The 22,476-nt window shown below is 34.1% G+C and overlaps 1 protein-coding gene across 1 annotated transcript; it reads left to right on the top strand.

Annotated features, from left to right (window-relative positions):
- The first annotated feature begins 2,650 nt into the window (after positions 1 to 2,650).
- Positions 2,651 to 20,900, top strand: LOC114331758 (integrator complex subunit 13). The gene is made up of 7 exons (XM_028281395.2): positions 2,651 to 2,979; positions 3,035 to 3,109; positions 7,122 to 7,778; positions 14,085 to 14,326; positions 14,890 to 15,118; positions 15,909 to 16,248; positions 20,543 to 20,900. Exons 1-7 carry the CDS (start codon positions 2,740 to 2,742, stop codon positions 20,839 to 20,841), a joined length of 2,082 nt encoding a protein of 693 aa, XP_028137196.1. The 5' UTR covers positions 2,651 to 2,739; the 3' UTR covers positions 20,842 to 20,900.
- The last annotated feature ends 1,576 nt before the right edge of the window (positions 20,901 to 22,476 follow it).

Raw genomic sequence — 22,476 nt, 5'->3', positions numbered from 1 at the left:
AAAGTGTATTTTTTTGTTCTTCTTAATGGCGGTACAGGCTCGTTTTTTAAATATTGTATAATTACAGAGTAATTTCCACATTAATATATTTTTCAAATTGGGCTCTGTACCGCCATTCTTTATTATTTTACGAGTACGTGTGCCAAATGCCTCGAAAAAATATTCAAAATTACAGTGACAATCTTGGAACACGTTTTGGCTACCTGTTTATCGCTACTGTATTACCTTAAAACATTGTAATTTGCTAAACCAGTATATTTTACTCTACTACTACTCTACTAGCTACCTCATTTTCCACTGTTTCTAAAGACTTGTTTACATGGGTAGAGTTTTGAGGAGAGTAGAGTAGTGGTAGTACTCTACCAAAAATGGCTTGATACCATTCACATGAGGAGAGTACAAGTATAGTACTGATGCTAGTATAGTGAAACCGATTTTTGTATTTTTAAACACTCTTGATTATAAGTGCACCTTAAATTCTTAATTTTTTGCTTAAGCTCGTTTACTCCAAAGCCCCCTTTGCCATTCTTTCGACGATTTCATCCTCCGCAGCTTGCTGCAAACTTTTATTTCTGTAGTATACACTACCTAAATTCCATAAACACTGGTATTCGCCGTACAAGTTTTAAAGTTTCATCTTCGGTGAACTTCATTTTCACTATTTACACAAAACACAATTCCAGCCAGAATGACAGTGCCCCCATGTACTCTTCTACCTACTCTATTCTGCCATAATTGAGCGTGTTCCATGGGTAGAGTGTGCAGCCGAGTAGACATTTTGGCAGTAGTGGTGGTCATAGAGTAGTTACTTTGCCATAGGTTGCTAGTCACTCTACTTTAACTCCAACTATACACTCTACCAGCTATTCTACTGTGCTGAGCATTTTTACAGGTAGAGTTACTCTACTCTATCAGTACTTGCATCATTACTCTACCCGTGTAAACAAGTCTTAAATCTACTGAATGAAAATCTACTTAATCTTAATCTACTCTTAATGAAAAATGTCTAAAATCATTTACCCACCTAGTATTATTGTAGAATTTAAGACAGTCCAGTGCCTTATAAACAATTTCAATATGAATATTTTTCCCTTTAATTCTCCTTTGATACCACTCCATTTTAGATTTTGGGGAACTTATTTCATTGTGTTTATAGACCATATTTATTGAAGGAACCCAATCTGGAGATTGTTATTATCGATTAAGTCGGCTGGTTTTCCTATAAGATTAAAATGTTAACATCTTCAAAAATCGTTACTGTTGTAATTGTAACTTACCAGATATAAAATGATTACAGCAGACAGGACAGGAAAATTTTCATTTCGCTAGTAAAACCTGTACATTGTATTGCATTTAACCATTGTTGTCTCTCAGATACCTTATTTAGTTCAGTTTAAAAGTGAACTTTATCTTGACTTTATCACAATTACTTTGCATTTCACACTTCAAAACACAACACCAATGAAGCATATTATCTTTCTAAATTAATACTTCCAGAGAAAATGTTAAATTAATCTTTGTACAACACAAAATTACAAAGAAATACAACTAAAATTATCTAAAACTCATTAAGAACAGATAGAATAAGATTTATCTTTTACACCCAGTAGCCATATTGATTTAATTTTGAAAACGATTATATTTAAATTTGGTAAATATAACTCCGCACGACCACGCAACTCGAAACACAAATACGCAAACACGGTTGCATGAAGCGTGGCTCGCAATCGTGAAATTTACGAGACTTGCTCGACCTGTAGATTCTTGTAAAAGACATATAGACCACCACCGATCGACTGTTTCCATGCTGTTTCCGCGTTACGCTTTTTTGGTGAGTAAGTGAGTATGCCGAGTCTAGGCTTAATATGTCGATGATTGGGACCGTGCAAGTTCGGCAAAGCGACACCTGGTTTCTACGCTCAGCAACATTTTTCGCACTTTTAATTATATTGGCCAATTATATTAGTCCTGGCTACTGGATAATTGTCAAGGTCATAGTCCAAAAAAATAATAAGAAGAAAAAGTCAGATTCAAGTTATGTTATTAAAATGTAAACAATTTGTATGTAGTAAATAAAATTAGTAATTAAAATGCAGTACGGCAAGCAAAATACAATTAATTAAATTTACCTTTATATAATAATTGCATATTATCATATCAATATTGTGGAGCAATATATAATTTTTCTTCTTCAATGACAGTAGGTATGAAATATACGTCAATTTGACAATTTCAATTGACAATACTTAAGAAAGTTGCAATATTTCTCCGCGCACGATCTTTTCTCGTATCCCCTCCAAGTACTTGTACACCTCGAAAGACCGACATGATCAACGAAAAAAGAAGATGTATTTGGTGATTTTTCTAGTGACTTTCTTGCGTGTGAATCTGTCTTTTTAGTTTACTCCTCCTGGTTTAAAAACAACGCATAATAATTTTTTAAATATATTTTGTCAAGTATTTTTCTCTTGTTTCTTTTACTATATTGAAAATACTATTTTAATAAGAAAATAAAATTAGTCTGTTTATGATCAAAAATAATTTGAATTATTTAAAATAAATTCAATAATTTGGTGCAAAATATTTTCAAACTTTTTTATTCTGCTGCCCTATTCACATTGCTAACTTCACATCGGTTATCGGTATGTCAAAAACCTCTCCTTCCTTGTCTAAGTCAAAAACAAAAAAATGTTTGGTTAGGTTGCCGAAGAAAAGTAAACTAAATAAATAAATAAGAAAATGGCATTTCCACTTATAAATAAGTTATATCCGGCAAATCACAAGACTATATTCGTTCTTGACCATACTCCGTACTTTGGGATATCATGTGAAAATCCTATCGAGTTTGAATTCCTCAAAAACCGAACTCCAGGTTTTATCCCTATGAACCCAATTTCAAAATCACTATGGACCTCCAGTGTTGAATCTGCTATTGAATATTGCAGGATAGTATGGGATTTATTTCCCCAAGGCAAACTGGTAAATTATTTAATACAACAAAACCCATACCATAATAAGGTTAATCATTTTTTAGGTTCGATTTATAGCCAGTGATACTGTAGCTCATATTTTAAATACATGGAATCCCTCACAACAAAGTTTAAATCACGTATGTATAAATTAACTCTGTAATATTTTAACTATACTTGTTAACCTTTTCACTGCGGGAACCAGACATATATGTAAAATAATTTCGGACCCATACAACAGGAACGGCTAAATACGTGTAACCTTCTTCGGCATTCGCTGTGGCAACCATATGAATTAGATATTGTTTGCGTGTTATATGTTTTCCATGGAAGAAAGTTAGGCATGTTATATCAAAATTTACAATACATTTAAGTCTCTTGATGAGATCAGTATTGTGTAATAACAATTGATCTTTATGTTCCTGTTAAAAAGTATTCAGCAAAGAAATTTCTGGTGTGGTTTTCTCCAGATCTCAGTTACAATTATTCAGAAAAAGAAAGTTCACAAAGAATATCTGAGATAAATCCCTCACTCTAATGAGTTTCCTGCATTAAGGGCTCACTGTAAACGCTTAAAACAACAATGTTATCGTGATTACATTGCATTAACTGAGTCATCTCTTAGGGATAATATTAGAAATATGGAAATTTGTTAGTAATAAAAATAGCAGATCTAATATTGGGACCATGCAAGTTCGGCAAAGCGACACCTATTTCTATGCTCTGCAACTTTATTCGCACTTTTAATTATATTGGCCAATTATATTAGTCCTGGTTACTGGATAATTGTCAAGGCCATAGTCCAAAAAAATAATAAGAAAAAATAAGATTCAGGTTATGTTATTAAAATGTAAACAATTGTATGTAGTAAATAAAATTAGTTATTAAAATGCAGTACTGCAAGCAAAATACAATTAATTAAATTTACCTTTATATAATAATTGCATATCATATCAATATTGTGGAGCAACATATAATTTTTCTTCTTAAATGACAGTAGATATGAAATGTATGTCAATTTGACAATTTCAATTGACAATATGAATTATTTAAGAAAGTTGCAATATTTCTCCGCTATTCGCGCACAATCGTTTCTCAATTCCCCTCCAAGTACTTGCACACCGTGAATACCATCAGTTGTACACTATAATAATATCACTGGTTCTAGTGGTACAGAAATTGTTAATTTGTTTGCTGAATACTTTTCAAAAACTTATAGTGATAGAGATTGTGTTTTGCAGGACAATATTTTAGTTTCTGGTGACATCAACTTTTCACAATTTATTATATCTCAATTTGGCATTTCTATTTCGTCTATATGAAAAACTTTCCCTTTTGGATAGCAACAAGGGGCCAGGTCCAGATGGTCTTCCACCTTCTTTTCTCAAACACTTAAGCTTTTTACTTTCTTGACCTCTTTTTCACATTTTTAACCTGTCATTAAAGACAGGGATGTTCCCAGCCTACTGGAAAACTAGCTTTATTACCCCAATACTAAAATCTGGAGACAAGTCTCAAGTGAACAATTATTGTCCTATTAGCATTCTGAGTTGTATTCCCAAAGCTTTTGAGAGCCTTGTTTGTGTCTATTTGTCAGCAAGTTTAAAAGGCTGTTTTATCGACCAGCAATTTGGATATCTCTCTAGCTGCTCCACTGAACTTAATTTATTGACATTTACTGACTTCCTTGTGGAATCTGTTGAAGATGGCTTCCAGGTTCATGCTGTATACACAGACTTTACAAAGGTGTTTGGCCAGGTAAATCACAAGATTTTAATCAATAAGTTGAGAGGTCTGGGTATCCAGGGTGAACTTTTAGAATGGTTGTTATACTACCTATCTGAAAGAATACAAATAGTATGTGTTCAGGGTTTTCAATCGTTTGAAATCAAGGTACCTTCAGGAGTGCCACAAGGGCCACATCTGGGATCCTTCTATTCAATATCTATATTAATCTTGTTTCCACTTTGCTTTTTTCCTAATGTTTGCTGACAATTTAAAATTATATTTGAAAATCGAGAATGATGGTGACTATCAAAAATTACAATCTGACTTGGATCGGTTGAGCTGTTGGTGTGATAGCAACGGAATGGAACTTAATGTTAAAAAGTGTCACTTAATGGTTTTTGGTTTAAATAGAACTCCTACAAATCATATCTATACTATTAAGGATTGCTCCATTCCCCATATCTCATCTATTGTCTCAAAATCACTTCAACTTTTAGGGTTTATCAAACGTTGTGCTAAAGACTTTCTAAGTATCCCATCCATAAAAATATTGTATTGTTCACTTGTAAGACCTCACCTAGATTACTGTTCATGTGTTTGGTCTCCACACTATAACACCCATATTCAAGCTATTGAGAGAGTTTAGCACAAGTTCTTAAGATTTGTTGCATTTAAATAAAACCAGAGGGTTGATGAAATTAACTATTCTAATATGGAAAGGTCTCAACATAACCTCTCTCCAAATCCGATGCATGCATAAGAATCACACAATATTTTATAATATACTACACTCCAATAATTTTGGTCCTCAACTATTGAAGAAAATTAGCCTCCATGTTCCCAGCAGACAAACGAGGCTAAATCAACCCTTTTACATTAGACCCCATCGCACTAACTACGGACACAACTCCTTCATGTCTAGAACACCTAGGTTTGCTAACCAATATTCGGAAGGTTTAGATTATTATAGTTTTCTAAAAGAATTTAAAGCTCAGCTTAAAAACTGTGTGTGATAACTTGATGTCCTTGTGTTTTGTACATTTTTTGTTAATGTATGTTATTTTTAATGTTCCTAGTTTGTATGATTAAAATTTTTAAATTTACTGTAGGTTAGGTTATAAATCTCCGGTGATTAATGTTTATACTGTATTTTAATTGGTTGATTGCCCGTTGATAAATAAAATAATAAATAAATAAATTTAAAAATTCATACATTTCAAGAATCTAACACCAAACAATTAACAGTCACAACCGGGTTGATCAGCACAAGCATGAAACAGCCGTACCAGAGACCATACTACTTTTATAACTAGCCGCAGTGAAAAGGTTAATGTACAGTGGAGCCCCAATAAGTCGGCCTCCGATAACCCGGAAGTCCGCTGACTGATTTTCATCAGAAAAACATTTAAACAATAAAAACATATGTGTACAGTAGAACCCTGATTATCCGTGTGCGGATTATCCGGGCTGCGGATTATCCGTGCTATGATTTTCTATTACTCAAATTACATTTTTGAGGTTTTATCAAAATAGCATCACCGTAAATCACTCGACGAAACTCTATACAGCGAGTATATAGCATACGGCTGCCAAGCAATTTCACAGGTAGAGTTATTTAGCGTCATTTTAACTAACCTGATCAGTTTCTTTGGTATACAATACCAAAGGTAAAATCTACAAACAAAACATGCAGGGGAACTTTACCTTCATAACAAGTTGTCTGTATTTTCTTTAAGGAGATGGTTTGGTCTTATGTCCTACTTTCACATTTCTCCCTTTCTTTCTTTTGTCATAATTTCTATAATTTTTTGTACATTTTCTTTTCTCCTTTTTATAGGTGGCAGATATGCCTATTTTGCGACTTTGGATGAAAGCATATCTCCTTTTACCTTCTTGTCGTTTTCGTCAGTTGTGGTACCATTGTTATCGAAATCAAAATTCGAAAACAACCTTTGTTCTTATCTTCACTACTCATTAAAAATGTTCTGTTTCAATGTGATAAAGGTCTCGCCCGGATTGACTCCTCTGAAGCTTGACCCTTATCAGTGTAACATCTTACTTTATTTCTTTATGTTAAATGTGTTGAGCAGTATATACTATTTCGATTCTCCCTAGTTACTTAACTTCACTGTAGATTTGGCAACACCGCCTTCCAATCGAATAAGGTTCAACTCCAATATTGGAAGTTTTAACTGCTTATGTGTTATTCTTACCTTGTATTTTTTCCAATTTCAAGCACACTTTTAATTATTTTGCTTATTATGTTTCTTCTTGACACTTTATGCATTAGATATTATTGATTTACTCTGCACTCAGTGAAAAAATCAGATTTAATGCACGAGCAAATTCAATTAATATTTACACACTTATTAACAAATTTTGTTTTTGTTATTATTACGTTTATCATGAGTATTGCACTTTCAGATTATGAATGGCATGTCACTAATAGGTGTTCCACCTCCTCCTCCCCCTATGAGAGCAGTCAGTACTCCTCTAGATCATACAGTATTACATGGTTTACGTGCCGCTATTGAAGCCTTAAGTGAACCAACAGATTTACAATTGGAAAAAACGAGAAATGCTGGTGATGGTCCAAAAATTATTAACAACACAAGGGTTATCTGTATAACTTCAGCGCGAGATAATGATAGTATGAAACGCTTAGAAGATATATTTTTAACAGTATTGAATCAACAAAATAAATTGTCTACCACGTCAGACAAGCTATTGACTATCCACCATTGCCACTTGGTGATTATAAATACGTTTCCAATTAATATGGAGTCACAAGTTAACAACCATCCAGCAAAAAATCTTTCGCAGATACTCACAACGGAAGTGCATTCCATAAAAGCTCCACAGATACCAAATAAATTATCATCACTTATTCTGGAACACTACGATTTAGCCAGCACTACTGTTACTGGCATTCCAATGAAAGAGGAACAAAATGCGTCGTCATCCGCCAATTATGATGTTGAAATCTTCCATGCGAGCTCAGCACACACAGCCATTTTGAAGGGAAATGCTTCAGATTCTGCTGCTATCAGAACTATTAAGGAAGGAATGGAATATGAAACGGTAAGTCTAATTAATGTATTAAAATAATAATGATTTTCTTTTAATACTTTTTGTTGTTCTGAAGCTATTTCCTTGTGGCATTTTTATGATTAATTATTTATATGGGAAATAAGCCACAATTAAAATGAAAAAAATAATTTTATTAACGTTTCGACGCCCAAATCGGGTGCCGTTGTCAAAATACAAAATATTACTAAAATAAACAAAAGTGTTGTTGCTAAGCAAAAAAATTCTTCTAATAATTTATTTAATCTGACTCATTTATATTGGCAATTCAGACATATATTATACATTTTAAAGTAGAAGACTTTAAAATGATATTGCCAATATTTATGAGTTGCGTTCCTGGGACGACTTACTGAGAGATAGTTCATTCGATTACATGACATCAACCCCAACTCAAGAATATCCGTCACAAAAAAATTATAGCATGTGATCTGTCTTTAAAAAGACAACCAAATGCAACGACAGTAAAATTCTCGCGTTAGAGACTTCATAGTAAATCACAAGGGAAAACCAGGAAAAACCCTGTGATACTATCCCGACATCGTAAGTATTTGGTCTTACATTTAATTTACTCTCAAAAAAAAATAATACCAAATTCTGACTTGTAACATGTTTAAATTATAAATAATATTAATAATACTAGATATATAAGTAATACTAAAATATAAAATAGCTCGAAATTATTGACTTACTAATCTTGGTATTTTCTTTCTATTGACTTCCTCTTTCAGTATGGGTAACCACATCCTACTGCATTCTACCGAGGAATTTGCGACACAATTGGTTTCATTTAGCATAATTAGAGCCGCTTCTTTGATTTTTCTCTTTTTACTATCTGATTCTTTCAGGACTATACTTGAATCTCTCCACTGAACTCTATGTTCATTATCCCATGCCCATTATCCCATCCCATGCGTGTTGACATATTCTATCTAAACCTAAACCTAACAATAATCAAGAAAGAACAAAGAATTGCATTTATAAAATACCTTGTGAATGCGAACAATTTTATTTAGATGAGACATCAAGACCATTAGACGTTAGAATAAGTGAACATCAATCTTTTATTAAAAATAGAGAATTTGATAGATCTCAAATATGTCAACACGCATGGGATAATGAACATAGAGTTCATTGGAGAGATTCAAGTATAGTTCTGAAAGAATCAGATAGTAAAAAGAGAAAAATCAAAGAAGCGGCTCTAATTATGCTAAATGAAACCAATTGTGTCGCAAATTCCTCGGTAGAATGTAGTAGGATGTGGTTACCCATACTGAAAGAGGAAGTCAATAGAAAGAAAATACCAAGATTAGTAAGTCAATAATATCGAGCTAGTACATATTTTATATTTTAGTATTACTTATATATCTAGTATTATTAATATTATTTATAATTTAAACATGTTACAAGTCAGAATTTGGTATTATTTTTTTTTTGAGAGTAAATTAAATGTAAGACCAAATAATTACCATGTCGGGAAGTATCACAGGGTTTTTCCTGGTTTTCCCTTGTGATTTACTATGAAGTCTCTAACGCGAGAATTTTACTGTCATTGCATTTGGTTGTCTTTTTAAAGACAGATCACATGCTATAATTTTTTTGTGACGGATATTCTTGAGTTGGGGTTGATTTCATGTAATCGAATGAACTATCTTTCAGTAAGTCGTCCCAGGAACGCAACTCATAAATATTGGCAATATAATTTTAAAGTCTTTTACTTTAAAATGTATAATATATGTCTGAATTGCCAATATAAATGAGTCAGATTAAATAAATTATTAGAAGAATTTTTTTGCTTAGCAACAACACTTTTGTTTATTTTAGTAATATTTTGTATTTTGACAACGGCACCCGATTTGGGCGTCGAAACGTTAATAAAATTATTTTTTTCATTTTAATTGTGGCTTATTTCCCATATAAATAATTTAATACTTTTGTATAAAAATATAAAAGTTTTAGGAGTGATAGGGTTATTCTCAACATACATCTCGAGTAATTCATTATTTATGACTTTAATTATAGATATATTTCTTTTATTTATCTCATACAAGAAAAGAGAATGCAAAAAGAAAAAGAGCTGTTAACCACAATAAAAGCAGCCAAAATCGAATACCTCGGTAACATCATGAGAAACAGCTAAAGATATGGACTACTGCAACTAATCTTGCAAGAAAAATTGGAGGGAAAACGAATACCAGGAAGGCGAAGGATTTCCTGGCTGAAGAATCTACCCACATGGTTAAACACAACAACCACAAGTCTTTTTAGAGCAGCAGTGTGCAAAGTACAGATTGCCATGATGGTCGCCCACGTCCGAAACGGATAGGCACTACAAGAAGAAGAATCTCATACAATTTTTAGTTATTTTACTGCTTTCACAGCAGTGGTTCTGGTTGCTGAAGAAGATTGCAGAAGAAGGTTGCAGATGATCCTTTGCTTCGTTTTCTATTATTAGAAATTCACTAAGGTGCTTCTATGGAGGCCCATTTCGTATATATTCTTCACATAGTTTTCGAAATAATCAATGTCTACCACAAAACTAATTAAGCAGTAGACATATTTCTTTGTATACAGTGAGCACGTAAAGGTTGGAATAAATTCATTTTCTCGAGAATGGACGATTTTAGAAAAAAATCCCGAAACAGTTCAATTTTTATTTTTAAATTGCGACTTTTTGGCATATATATCCTACTAGTGACGTCACTCATCTGGACTTGATGACGTCATCGATGATTTTTTTAAATAGGAATAGGGGTCGTGTCATAGCTCATTTGAAAGGTAATTCAATTCTCTATTCAGTAATATAACCACTAACATAATTATTTATACAGGGTGTCAAAAAAATCTTTTTTCGATTAAATTTACTGACATAAAAAGAAGAATGCAAGTAATTTATTTAATTCAAAATACATTTTACTGCTCTCAGAAAACAGAAAAAATTGTTTATTTGAAAAATAATCATTGCTTTTCGCTTAAATTAAATGTTCAAACTGTCAAGAGGAAGGTGGGTGGCTGCTTTAATACTGAATTTAAGCAAAAAACAATATTTATGTGTCAAATAAACATTATTTCCTGTTTTCTTATAGGAGTAAAATGTATTTTGAGTTAAATAAATTACACACATTCTTCTTTTTATATCAATAAATTTAATTTAAAAAAAATTATTTGGACACCCTGTATAAATAATTATGTTAATGTTTATATTACTGAATAGAGAATTGAATTACCTTTCAAATGAGCTATCACACGACCCCTATTCTCGTTTAAAAAAATCATAGATGACGTCATCACGCCCAGATGCGTGACGTCACTAGTATGATATGTATGCCAAAAAGTCGCAATTTTAAAATAAAAATTGACCTGTTTCGGGATTTTTTTTTACAATCGTCCATTCTTGAGAAAATGAATTTATTCCAACCTTTACGTGCTCACTGTATATGACAATACATGTATGTATATATTGAGATCTTCTTCTTCTTAGCCTTCTATCGTCCACGTTTGGACATAGGCTTCTCCCAACTCCTTCCATCGGTCTCTATCCTGAGCAACATATTTCCAATTCGTTCCGGCTACTCTTTTAATATCATCAACCCACCTCATCTGTGGTCTTCCTCTCGGTCATTTACTTTGGTAAGGTCTCCAATGTTTAATTGTTGCATTCCAACATTGGTCTTTTTGTCTAGCAGTGTTTAGCTCTAGCGAAGAGCTAGTTTGTCTAGCGAAGCTCCATTTAAATTTGGAAACTTTTGTTGTTACATCCTCGACTTTTGTTTTTGATCTTACTCAGTGGTTCCTCTTTTTATCTGACAGTCGTATACCTAACATTGCTCTTTCTGTTGTGGCTAGTTTATTCATATTTGCCTTGGTTAGGGTCCAGGTTTGACATCCATATGCCATGATAGTAAATTTGCACTGGTTGAACACTTGGCTCCTCAAGTATTGGGGTATTTTGCGGTTCTTACGTATCCAACTAAGTTTTTCAAATCCTGTACATGCTAGTCTTGCTCTCCTAGTAATTTCCGCACTTTGGTTCTCTTTATCAAGTTTTAGGATTTGGCCTAGGTAGATTATATTCCTGGACTTTTTCTATCTCACTGACATTTATAGTTATACATCTGGGGTCATCTGTGTTTGTCATTATTTTTGTTTTTCTCATGTTCATTTTTAGACCGACATATTGGGAGCTGCCTGCGAGTTCCTCCATCATAATTTGCAGTTCCTCGAATGAGCTGGCTATAATCCCAATGTCGTCAGCGAATCTGAGGTGGTTTAGCTTCTTGCCATTAACGTTAATGCCATAGGTTGACCAATTTGTCGTTTTGAAGACGTCTTCTAGGGCTAGGTTGAAAAGCTTTTGGCGATATTACGTCTTCTTGTCTCACGCCTCTCTTAATGGTAATGGGATTTGTATTTTCGTCTAGTTGTACTATCATAGTTGCATTTTCATATATATTATGTATTAGTTGTCTATATCTCGAATCTATTCTACAATTATTAATACAGTCGGAAAAATGAAAGAATATCCATGAACGATCACATCAATCACTTATTTTGTATTTGCGGTCTTTTTCTATAACAAACGTTTGTTATTTATACGCTGTGAGCTCGTAGGTAGAGAGGATATTTAAAATTTCTCGAGCGCCAGTAGTGACAAATCAGTGAACGTTCGGTGGAAATTTGACATAAATATCAAAGTGATTAATTTAAAACATTGAAATTAAAAACATTAATAGGAAAAAATATTAGAAAAAATATATAGTTTCAATGTACAATCAATTACTTCTTACTATATTTAATTCCTATTTCTATCTATTCCAATTCTCCACCATTTAATTTATAATGTTGTTTCATTTACCTACATTGTTATGGTTTATTTCACATTCACTTTTATTATATGACTGCTAATATAGTATTTTAACTACAATTTGAAGCTTTCCGATATACCAACTCTTATGCGAACAATAATCTTATACGAATAATACTCGTCTCGTCAAAGATCAAGTACTGACCTTAACTATTCAGTTTACAACTGCACATACAGTTCTAACATACACATTAAATACTCGCCCCACTTTATGATCCAAACGTTGTCAACCTTACATTTACTAATAAATATAATTCTTTTAATATACATAAATAAAATAAAAATAAAAACAAAATCTTTCAATACATAGAAATAAAATCTTTAAAATCAACACACATTAAAAATTGTATATATGTCATTCACTAATTTTTAACTACACAAACATAATAACAGGCACAGATTTGTTGGTTGACTTACACCAACTATCTCATCACCCTCAATAATTCCTAAATCCCGTAAATTTGTTTACCTTTGCTGTATCCTCCGTCTATTCCACCATATTCTGTTAACATATCTTTAACAGAAACGTCATGATAATGAATACTGAGTTAGTAGCTCCTTGTATCAGAATGTAAGTACGACACGTTATAAGTGCATGATTATATATAGCATATGTCTGCATGTGTATGTGAGTTTGGGGACGGTTTTACCATGCATATGCAGTTGTTTGCTATTTCGCTATTTTTATGTCTTTTATGTATGTTATTCAACATTGGCTTGATCTTATGGATCTTTAGCATCTTTTACAACCAGACACTGTTCTAACTCTGGTTTTTTATTTGTAGCATTTTGTAACTTGTTACCTTTGACCTGAAGATGCTGTACAAATTTTAAAGAGCGAAACCGGTCGTCGGAAGTTATAATAAAGATTGAGAGTAAGTCTGACTTTTACTTCATTTGAAAAAATATTAGTTGGTCAAAGCTGTGGTGTATATTTTTACCTTAAATATACTTACGTTTTAAATACTGAATTTAAGTTTTTTAATATATCGTAATATGTAATTATAAATTAATCTAAGCGCCATCTACACGATAATTGTGAAAGTATCCGAAGTAAAAAATTAATATTTCATTAATAGAACGTTTAAATGATTAGCAAAATCTTAAAAACATCGATTACAATTTAATTACTTTTTGCGTTGTAAATATTAAGTGATAACAATTAAATAATAAATTTAAAGTTACCGGCGAAAGTTGCATTAGTAATCCGCTAGTAGCGACACCAGCGAAGCTCAGAGTGTATAGAAAAAGACAGCAAATACAAAGTAAGTGATTGATGTGATCGTTCGTGGGTATTCTTCCATTTTTTCGACTGTAGCTTGTTCTATGGCCCACATCTCGATACTATCAAACGCCTTTTCATAGTCTACGAAGGCAAGAAGCATATATTGAGATTATATTAATTATACTAAATTTTGATCATTAATTTTTTCCAGACAACTCTCAAATGGTGCACACCGAGAGGAATGACCGGATCAGAATTACAAAATTGTACTTCAATGCATCGGATAACACCAGTAGACGTTAATTCAAGACCTTCGTTATGCTTAATTAATTTCTTGTTAAATGGTAGATCCGTCATGTTAGAAATGCCGAGAAAGGCAGGTGGAAAAATTACCAGCCATCTTCTTGCTGCACATGGTGGAGAAATTTTTATTCACACTTTATGTACAGCCAGGTAACATAATTTATTCAACTGTACGGCATAATACATATTGCTCACGGGCTGCAACAGTGGCACAACTCATAAAACACGTGTTTTGGACTAGGGATATGTGTAAATGATAAAACACACATTCTTTTCAGCGTCAATACGGGTACAATTCAGGTTGTAAGATGGCAGAAGTGTCTCTATTGTATCATGTGATGATATTGACCACTGACACTACTCAGTTTGCGCCCAACGCTTGTTGGGATTAGGGCATGTTCTTGTCATCAACTGTGGCACATTTTGAGTTGGGTCAATGTTGCAGAAATATTTGGCTTTCTTTAGTGGCACAAAGTTTAATTTGGATTTTGTAATTTCTGTTGTTACTGCAGTTTTTATAATCTCTAGTTAGTCTATTTAATGAAAAAAGGTCTTGCTGCAATAGTGGCATAACTCAAGACATTTGTTCAAAACTGGTATAAAAGATGAATTATTAATTATATCTCAAAACATGATTTTTTGAGTTGTGCCGCTATTACAGCCCATGAGCGATATAATATGTGCCTCCAAGGGAATTACATAAATATTTTTAGATCCGTCTTGGAAGATCCACCTTCAATTTCTGAAGGTTGTGGAGGAAGAGTGACTGACTACCGTATTACCGATTTCGGAATGTTGATTAAACAAAATACCTTATTGCCCATAAAAGTAAAGAGTGAAGAGAGTGAACAACCTATTCAAAAAATAAAAACTAGACTAAATAGAGTGACTCGATACTGGCCTCTAACTATAAGCTCGACTTTAATATTTAATTTAAAAAATGTAAGTATAAGAATGATTTTTTTTCTTTTATTTCATGTACACTAGCGAGCAAAAAAATCGAATCACTGTGACGAATTAATGAATTGTAGTTTATGCTTAGTAGGTAATTTCATCTTGCGTCCTTTGAATGAAAACAACTAATGCAAAAAAAAAATACTGTTTATTATAGAGCTCCCGAAAAATAATAACTCTGAATTTTAATTAATAATAGCCTAAATTGTAATTATAGTTTATCGAAATCACATTTTTGAAGTCCATAAAACTGTCATTCATCAATACTATTAGTCTAGTGGCCATTGAAAAGAGCTTACCCAGCGTGAGCTAAGCGGATTAGAGGAACTATGTGCTTTTATACGGCTATCCAAATTATACTTACTTTATTATCTCAAAGCCTCTGTCTTAAAGATTGAAAGCGGAAAAGTATGAAGTGGCGATTCCGAAAATCTTTTCTCTCTCTTTGGCTCACGTACAATCCCATTTGATGTTATATTTATTTATAATAATATACGTCATTATTATTAAAAATTCAGAGTTGACGCAATGATATGAAATGATTGTAATTTCGACACCAATCTATTGATGTAAATTTTATTTCATTTGAGTTACACTATATTTTCCATAAGATGAGAGCAGTGTACTTTTCTAAATTTTGTAGGTGGCCTGTTTTCTATGACGCGCAGTATATTTTTGTTTGAAAATATTCTAAATAAACTCGTTTAAAGGATACCGATAAGGCCCACTCTAGAATTCTAAACATCTCTTTCAAAATTTTGTTTTTATTTATTTTTAGTATTTCGACCCATTACCAACCCTAATCACGAAAGAAAAACTAACAGATGAAGAAATCTTCCAATGCAAAAAAGTCATTTACAATTTGATTTCGCTAGAATCCAAAATGGAACCTATACATCCGCCTAACACAGGACAACGAGTCAAAGGGCAAAAAAGAGAAGAACAATACAAAGCGATGTGGAACGAACTTGAGACGTTGGTTAAAAATAATTTACATTCAGATAATCATAGAAGCGTTTATACCTGTTTGCTGGAGTGCCATAAGTTCAATTTTGATGAAGATAAAATTTCTGATAAGGTTGAACTGGATGAAGCTCTTCATCAGTTAGACAATATAGGTAAGCATTTGATAACTACACATGCGAGACAAAAAATCGACTCAAAAGTAAACTTAGTTATATTTTTTGTCCTTTTAGTTAGTGGGTATCTTACCACATCTAGGTAAAATTAGAAGAAAAATATCATGAAGAAGTAATTTTTATTGCAATGACACGAATATGTATAAAGTTAATACCTAAAGACCATAACAAATATAACTTAAAATTGTATGTGAGAAAACATTTATGAATGAAAGTGATTACGTAATGAACATAAAAGTAAATTAACAAAATGAATCAAAATTAATACTGAGTATTTCCTCCTCTGCGTTGTGTTACACTTTTCATGCGAGATCTTAATAGACGAGGGCATTTAGCACAAAATAACTAAATTTTTAAATACAGCACATAGAGACTTGCAGTTTTTTGCATTATGTTCAGGATGACGTCAGGAAAAAAGTCTACTATTCAAAAATGGGTGGAAATGCATAATTGCACTGTAAAGTGCATAAAATGCATCCAAAATTGCATAAATATAAAAATAAAGTCAAAATCAGTATACTAAGGAACAAAATTTATTATTTGAGGGGCTTTTGAGGTCACTGAATACGATTACGCCATCAGAACTGACTCCCGGATCACCTGGTGCCCAAGGTCACGGCAAGAGACGTCATCATCTGGAATTTCGATGGTTTTCGGCATTAAATCGATGCAAACGGATTACTCATGGGTATTACGGGTTGCTAAATACGAATATGATATCAGAATTGACCTCCGACGTACCTGGTGGCCAGGGTCGCTACTAATGCACGTCGTCTTCTGGAGTTTCGAGGGATTTCGGCACTAAATTGATGCAGCTGGACTATTCGGGGTGTTTTTGAGGCGGTTAAATACGAATTGGTGCAAACAGATTACTTAAGGGTTTCTGGGATCGCTAAACACGAAGATGCCATAATAATTGAACTTGGGAATACCTGGTGCCCAGGGTCGCTACTAGGGCACGTCATCTTTTGGGGTTTCGAGGGCTTTCGGCATTTAATTGATGCAAATGGATTTCTGGAAGGTTTTTGAGGTCGCTAAACACGAATATGCCATCACAAACAACCTCTGTGCACCTGGTGCCCAAGGTGACTACAAGGGACGCCATCTTCTAAAGTTTTAAGAAATTTCGGCATTAAATTGATGAAAATAAATTACTCGGGAGTTTTTGAGGTCGGTAAACACTAACATGCCATCAAAACAGACCATCGTAAACCTGCTGCCCAGGGTCACTGCAAGGGGCGTCATCCGCTAGGCGAGGTTTTCGGTACTATATTGATGCAAACAGATTACTTATAGGTTTTTGGGGATGCTGAACACGAATACCCCATCAGAACAAACACCGGAGGACTTGGTACCTAAGGCACGTCATCTTCTGGAGTTTCGAAAGTTTTAGGTACTCAATTGATGCAAACAGATTACTCACGGGTTTTTGGGGTTGCTAAACACAAATGCGCCATCAGAAGAGACACCGGAGCATCTTTGCCTAAGGCACGTTATCCTCTGGAGTTTTGAGGGTTTTCGGCATTAAATAGATTCAAATGGATTACTCATGGGTTTTTGGGGTAGCTGAAGACAAATACGCCGTCAGAACAAACACCGGAGCACCTGGTGCCTAAGGTATATCATCTTATGGAGTTTAGAAAAATTTTAATACTAAATTGATGTAAACGAACTGCTCATGGGTTTTTGGGTTTACGAAATACAAACTGTATTATGTTGATCTATTTAATTTTTTTACATGAGTTTTATTATGCGTTGACATTATTAGTGATTGCCGTAATCACTAGATACTCCAGAATTCCTCATGTAAGCTATATTCGTGTTGAACAATCCCAAAACGAAAAAGTAATCCATTTTTCATCAATTTACTACCGAAAACTCTCTAAACTCCAAAAGATGACACGCTTTAGCCACCAGGTGCTTCGATGTCTGTTCTGATCGCGTTTTCGTGTTCAGGTACCTGAGAAACCCATGAGTGATCCGTTTTCATCAATTTAGTACCGAAGACTCTCGAAGCTCCAGAAGGTGACGCCCCTAGCAATAACCTTGGGCACCAGGTTCTCTGGGATTCGGTTCTGATCGCATATTCGTATTTAGCGACCTCAAGAACCCCTCAGTAATCTATTTGCATCAATTTAATGCCGAAATTTCTCGAAACTCCAGAAGATGACGTCCCTTGCAGTGACCCTGGGCACCAGGTGCTTGGTGGGTCTGTTCTAATGGCATATTCGTGTTAGCGACCTCAAAAACTCCCCGAGTAATCCATTTGCATCCATTTTATGCCGAAAACCCTCGAAACTCCAGAAGATGACGTGCCCTAGTAGCGATCCTGGTCACCAGATACTCCGGAGTTCAATTCTGATATCATATTAGTGTTTAGCGACCTCAAAAACCCGTAAGTAATCCGTTTGCATAAATTTGATACCGAAAGCCCTCGAAACTCCAGATGACGTCCCTTACAGTGATCCTAAGGTCTATCCTGATGGCGTCTTCGTATTTAACCACCTCAAAAACCCCCCGAGCAGTCCAGTTACATCAGTTTAGTGCCGAAATCCCTCGAAGCTCCAGAAGACGACGTGCATTAGTAGCGACCCTGGGCACCAGGTACGTCGGAGGTCAATTCTGATATCATATTCGTATTTAGCAACCCGTAATACCCATGAGTAATCCGTTTGCATCGATTTAATGACGAAAACCATCGAAACTCTAGAAGATGACGTCTCTTGCACTGACCTTGGTCACCAGGTGATCCGGGTGTCAGTCCTGATTGCGTAATCGAATTCAGTGACCCCAAAAGCCCCTCAAATAATAAATTTTGTTCCTTAGTACATATACTGATTTTGACATTATTTTTTATATTCATGCAATTTTGGATGCATTTTATGCACTTTACAGTGCACTTATGCATTTCCACCCATTTTTGAATAGTAGACTTTTTTCCTGACGTCATCCTGAACATAATGCAAAAAACTGCAAGTCTCTAGGCGCTGTATTTAAAAATTTATTTATTCGGGTGTTTTTAGTGCTAAATGCCCTGGTCTATAAGGACCTTATTAAGTTTTTGGCTGAAGAATCGTTTCCGACTCTTTATCTAACGCAGGTTTTAGCTCCGCCACTGTCGCTGGATTACGGATCCGAACCTTATATTTATCCCATATATTTTCGATGGGATTCATGTCCGGACTCAATGGAGGCCAGTCCATTGTTGGTCTGTTGGTGTTAGCGAGGTAATCGTTCGTATGGTAACATGGTCTTATAGAATGCCCGTGATGTACCGATCCGCTGTCAAACCACCATCGAGCACGAACACAAGCTTTGTTTTTCCTTATAAAGATGTACCATCTCAAACCATACACGAACTGCCTCCACAGCTCATTGTTTTGACACTGCAGCACTGGGCAAATGGTTCTCCGGGCTTTCGATAGACGCGTCGTCTTCTGTCATTGAAGAGAATAAAACTGCTCCATTAGCCAAGGTTCCAACTGACGTGTTCTCGGGCAAACTGAAGTCGAGCTTGTTTCTGACATGCGTTCAATTTGGGCCCTGTCTTAGGTTGCGTGGGAGTCAAAGTGGCAGCCTGAAGTCTTCTTCTAACTATCCACTGAGCTATAGTAACACCTAGAACATTCCTCAAGGCTTGTTGAGGCTCAACACCTGTCGCGTGCCGACTGTAGCTACCGGTCTCCTAGTATCGATGGTAAGCCCTTGAGACTGCAGACTGCGTCATAAGGAGGCGACGGGCGACAGTCCTCTCACTATATCCCTCTTGTAATTAGGCAATTACCTGGGCCGCCGTCACTGGTGAAGTATTCGCTTACTTCACTTCGAAGTGTACATACAGATCAACGTTTAAAAAGTGATTGAGACGACCATCAGAAATTCATAGAGGTCTACATCGCGTAGAACATTTCCGTTACAATGTTTGCTGCATTCTCTAAGCCATACAGAAGTAGGCAAATTTTACAATACGTTGCAATTTGCACAAAACAACTATTTTTTGGAAGCTCTATAATAGACAATATTTTTGCATTAGTTGTTTTAATTCAAAGAACGCAACATGAAATTACTAAGCATAAAGTACAATTTATTGAGTGAGTCGATTTTTTTGCTCGCAAGTGTAGTATAGGTACTGTATAATGTACAGTATTCTTGTGTATTATACAGTATGAATGGCTTGGCAGTATATTTCTCACTAATTATACTGTTATACATCAACTTTAGTCAAACAAACTCAGTACTACGGACGATGTTTATTTTATCATATATTTTTAAGGTCCTGGTAAGCCTGAAGTGGATATACCAAGAGCATCCGTAATACGAGCCACAACAGATTCTCCTATGTCACCTCCACCTTTAACAAGTATAGCTCAGCCACTTTCTAGAAACGTTTTGAGCAGAAACGGTGGTATTTATAACACTCAAAGAACGCTGCTTGAAATATTCACTTCTCAGGAAAAGGTTAAGAGTAGACAGGAATTTGTGGGAAGACAAAGTGACAGTCTTACATGGAAACTGTATTCGAATCTTAAGACTGATGATAGGGGTCCGAGGGAAAATATGGAAGTGGAATGAGTTAATGTATATGCAACTTTTGTATTTATGTGTAATATATTAAGATTATATTTTATAAATTATATTTTCATTGAATCTTTTTTAATCAATCGAAACCATAACAAAATCATGTCGTTTTTTGGTAAAGTTTGATTTTGTCATATGGGTCAATCCAAGCCAAGTGGTCCAAAGGTGGTTGCTTGACTATTTTTTAATATTTTTTATTTTTCTATCTTTTAAACTTCAGTGTAGAGAGTACAAAATTGCATTTATTTTATTTTTAAAAAATTTAGTTTGCCAATGACTGCCATTTTTGTTTAAGCGTGTCGATCATTTTCACGGAAAACATGGCTTCGCTCTTTAGCCAATATTTTTACTGGGGTTTGTCCTAGAACAATAAATCAAAAACCAAACTTTTTAGAAAAGTATGCTCTAAAAAAATTGCCTGTAGCATTATTTAATTTCAAACTACCCTTAAGGCCTTAAATGAACCTGAAAGTTTGAAAAGGTTAACTGATAAAATTCCATTTTCAACATTTTTTTAACAGCATAAGGCAAGCCGATAATGGTTTGTAATTTTTTTTTGGAATAGACATACGTACATACTTTAAAAAAAAGTTTGAGCTTTGAGACTTGAGTAAATTTTTTCAAAAAAAATCTCAAAAATGTAATTTTTTGAAAAATCTCAAAGTTTGACCCCTTATATCCCTGATGGGCACGGATGAAAAAGATTTAAATTTGGCTGAATGTTAGCCTCTAGCAAGTAGAATAAGAAGTAAAAATTTGGAGTTGCAGACTTACGTCATATAGGAGTTATAGGCCTGAAAAAATGGTCAAAATTTGAGCGTTTGCGTGCAGGGTAATTAAAATTCAAATAAACTGTCTAATGAAATAAAAATTAATGTATTTTCACCAGATTTCACAATGAATACAAATTTATACAGGGTGGGCCAAAGAAAAGAGTCCACCTCGATATTTGACAATAGTTACCTATTAGATTTTAAGGAAATGCTGAAATAGGTCCATTTTCATTATATTTCAACTTTTTGGGATATATTTCATACTACTTGACGTCATCCATCGGAGCGTGATGACGTAATCGATGATTTTTTTAAATGGGAATAGGGGTCTTGTGGCAACTAAAAATACATTGTACTACTATTAGAAAATAGAAAAAAATGTTTATTTCACAAATAAACATTTCTTCTCGCTTAAATTAAATCACAAACAGCCTCCCACCTACCTCTTGACAGTTTGAACATTTAATTTAAGCGATAAGCAATGTTTATTTGCCAAATAATAATTTTTTTCTATTTTATGACAGCAATAAAATGTATTTTGAGTTAAATAAATTACATACATTCTTATTTTTGTGTCAATTAATTTAATTCAAAAATTATTTTTTGGCCACCCTGTATAAATAATTATACTATTGAACAGAGAATTGAACACTCTTTCAAATGAGATAACATACGACCCCTATTCCCGTTAAAAAAATCATTGATTACGTCATCACGCCCAGATGGATGACGTCACTGACGATGACACGTCATGGAGACGTATGAAATATATATAAAAAAATTGTAATTTAAAAATAAAAATCGACCTGTTTCGGCATTCCCTTAAAATATAATAACTGCCAAATATCAAGGTGAA

The sequence above is a fragment of the Diabrotica virgifera genome, chromosome 8 (genome assembly GCF_917563875.1).
Source record: "Diabrotica virgifera virgifera chromosome 8, PGI_DIABVI_V3a".
Classification (NCBI taxonomy): Eukaryota; Metazoa; Arthropoda; class Insecta; order Coleoptera; family Chrysomelidae; genus Diabrotica; species Diabrotica virgifera.
This window is presented reverse-complemented; position numbering and strand designations above follow the sequence as displayed.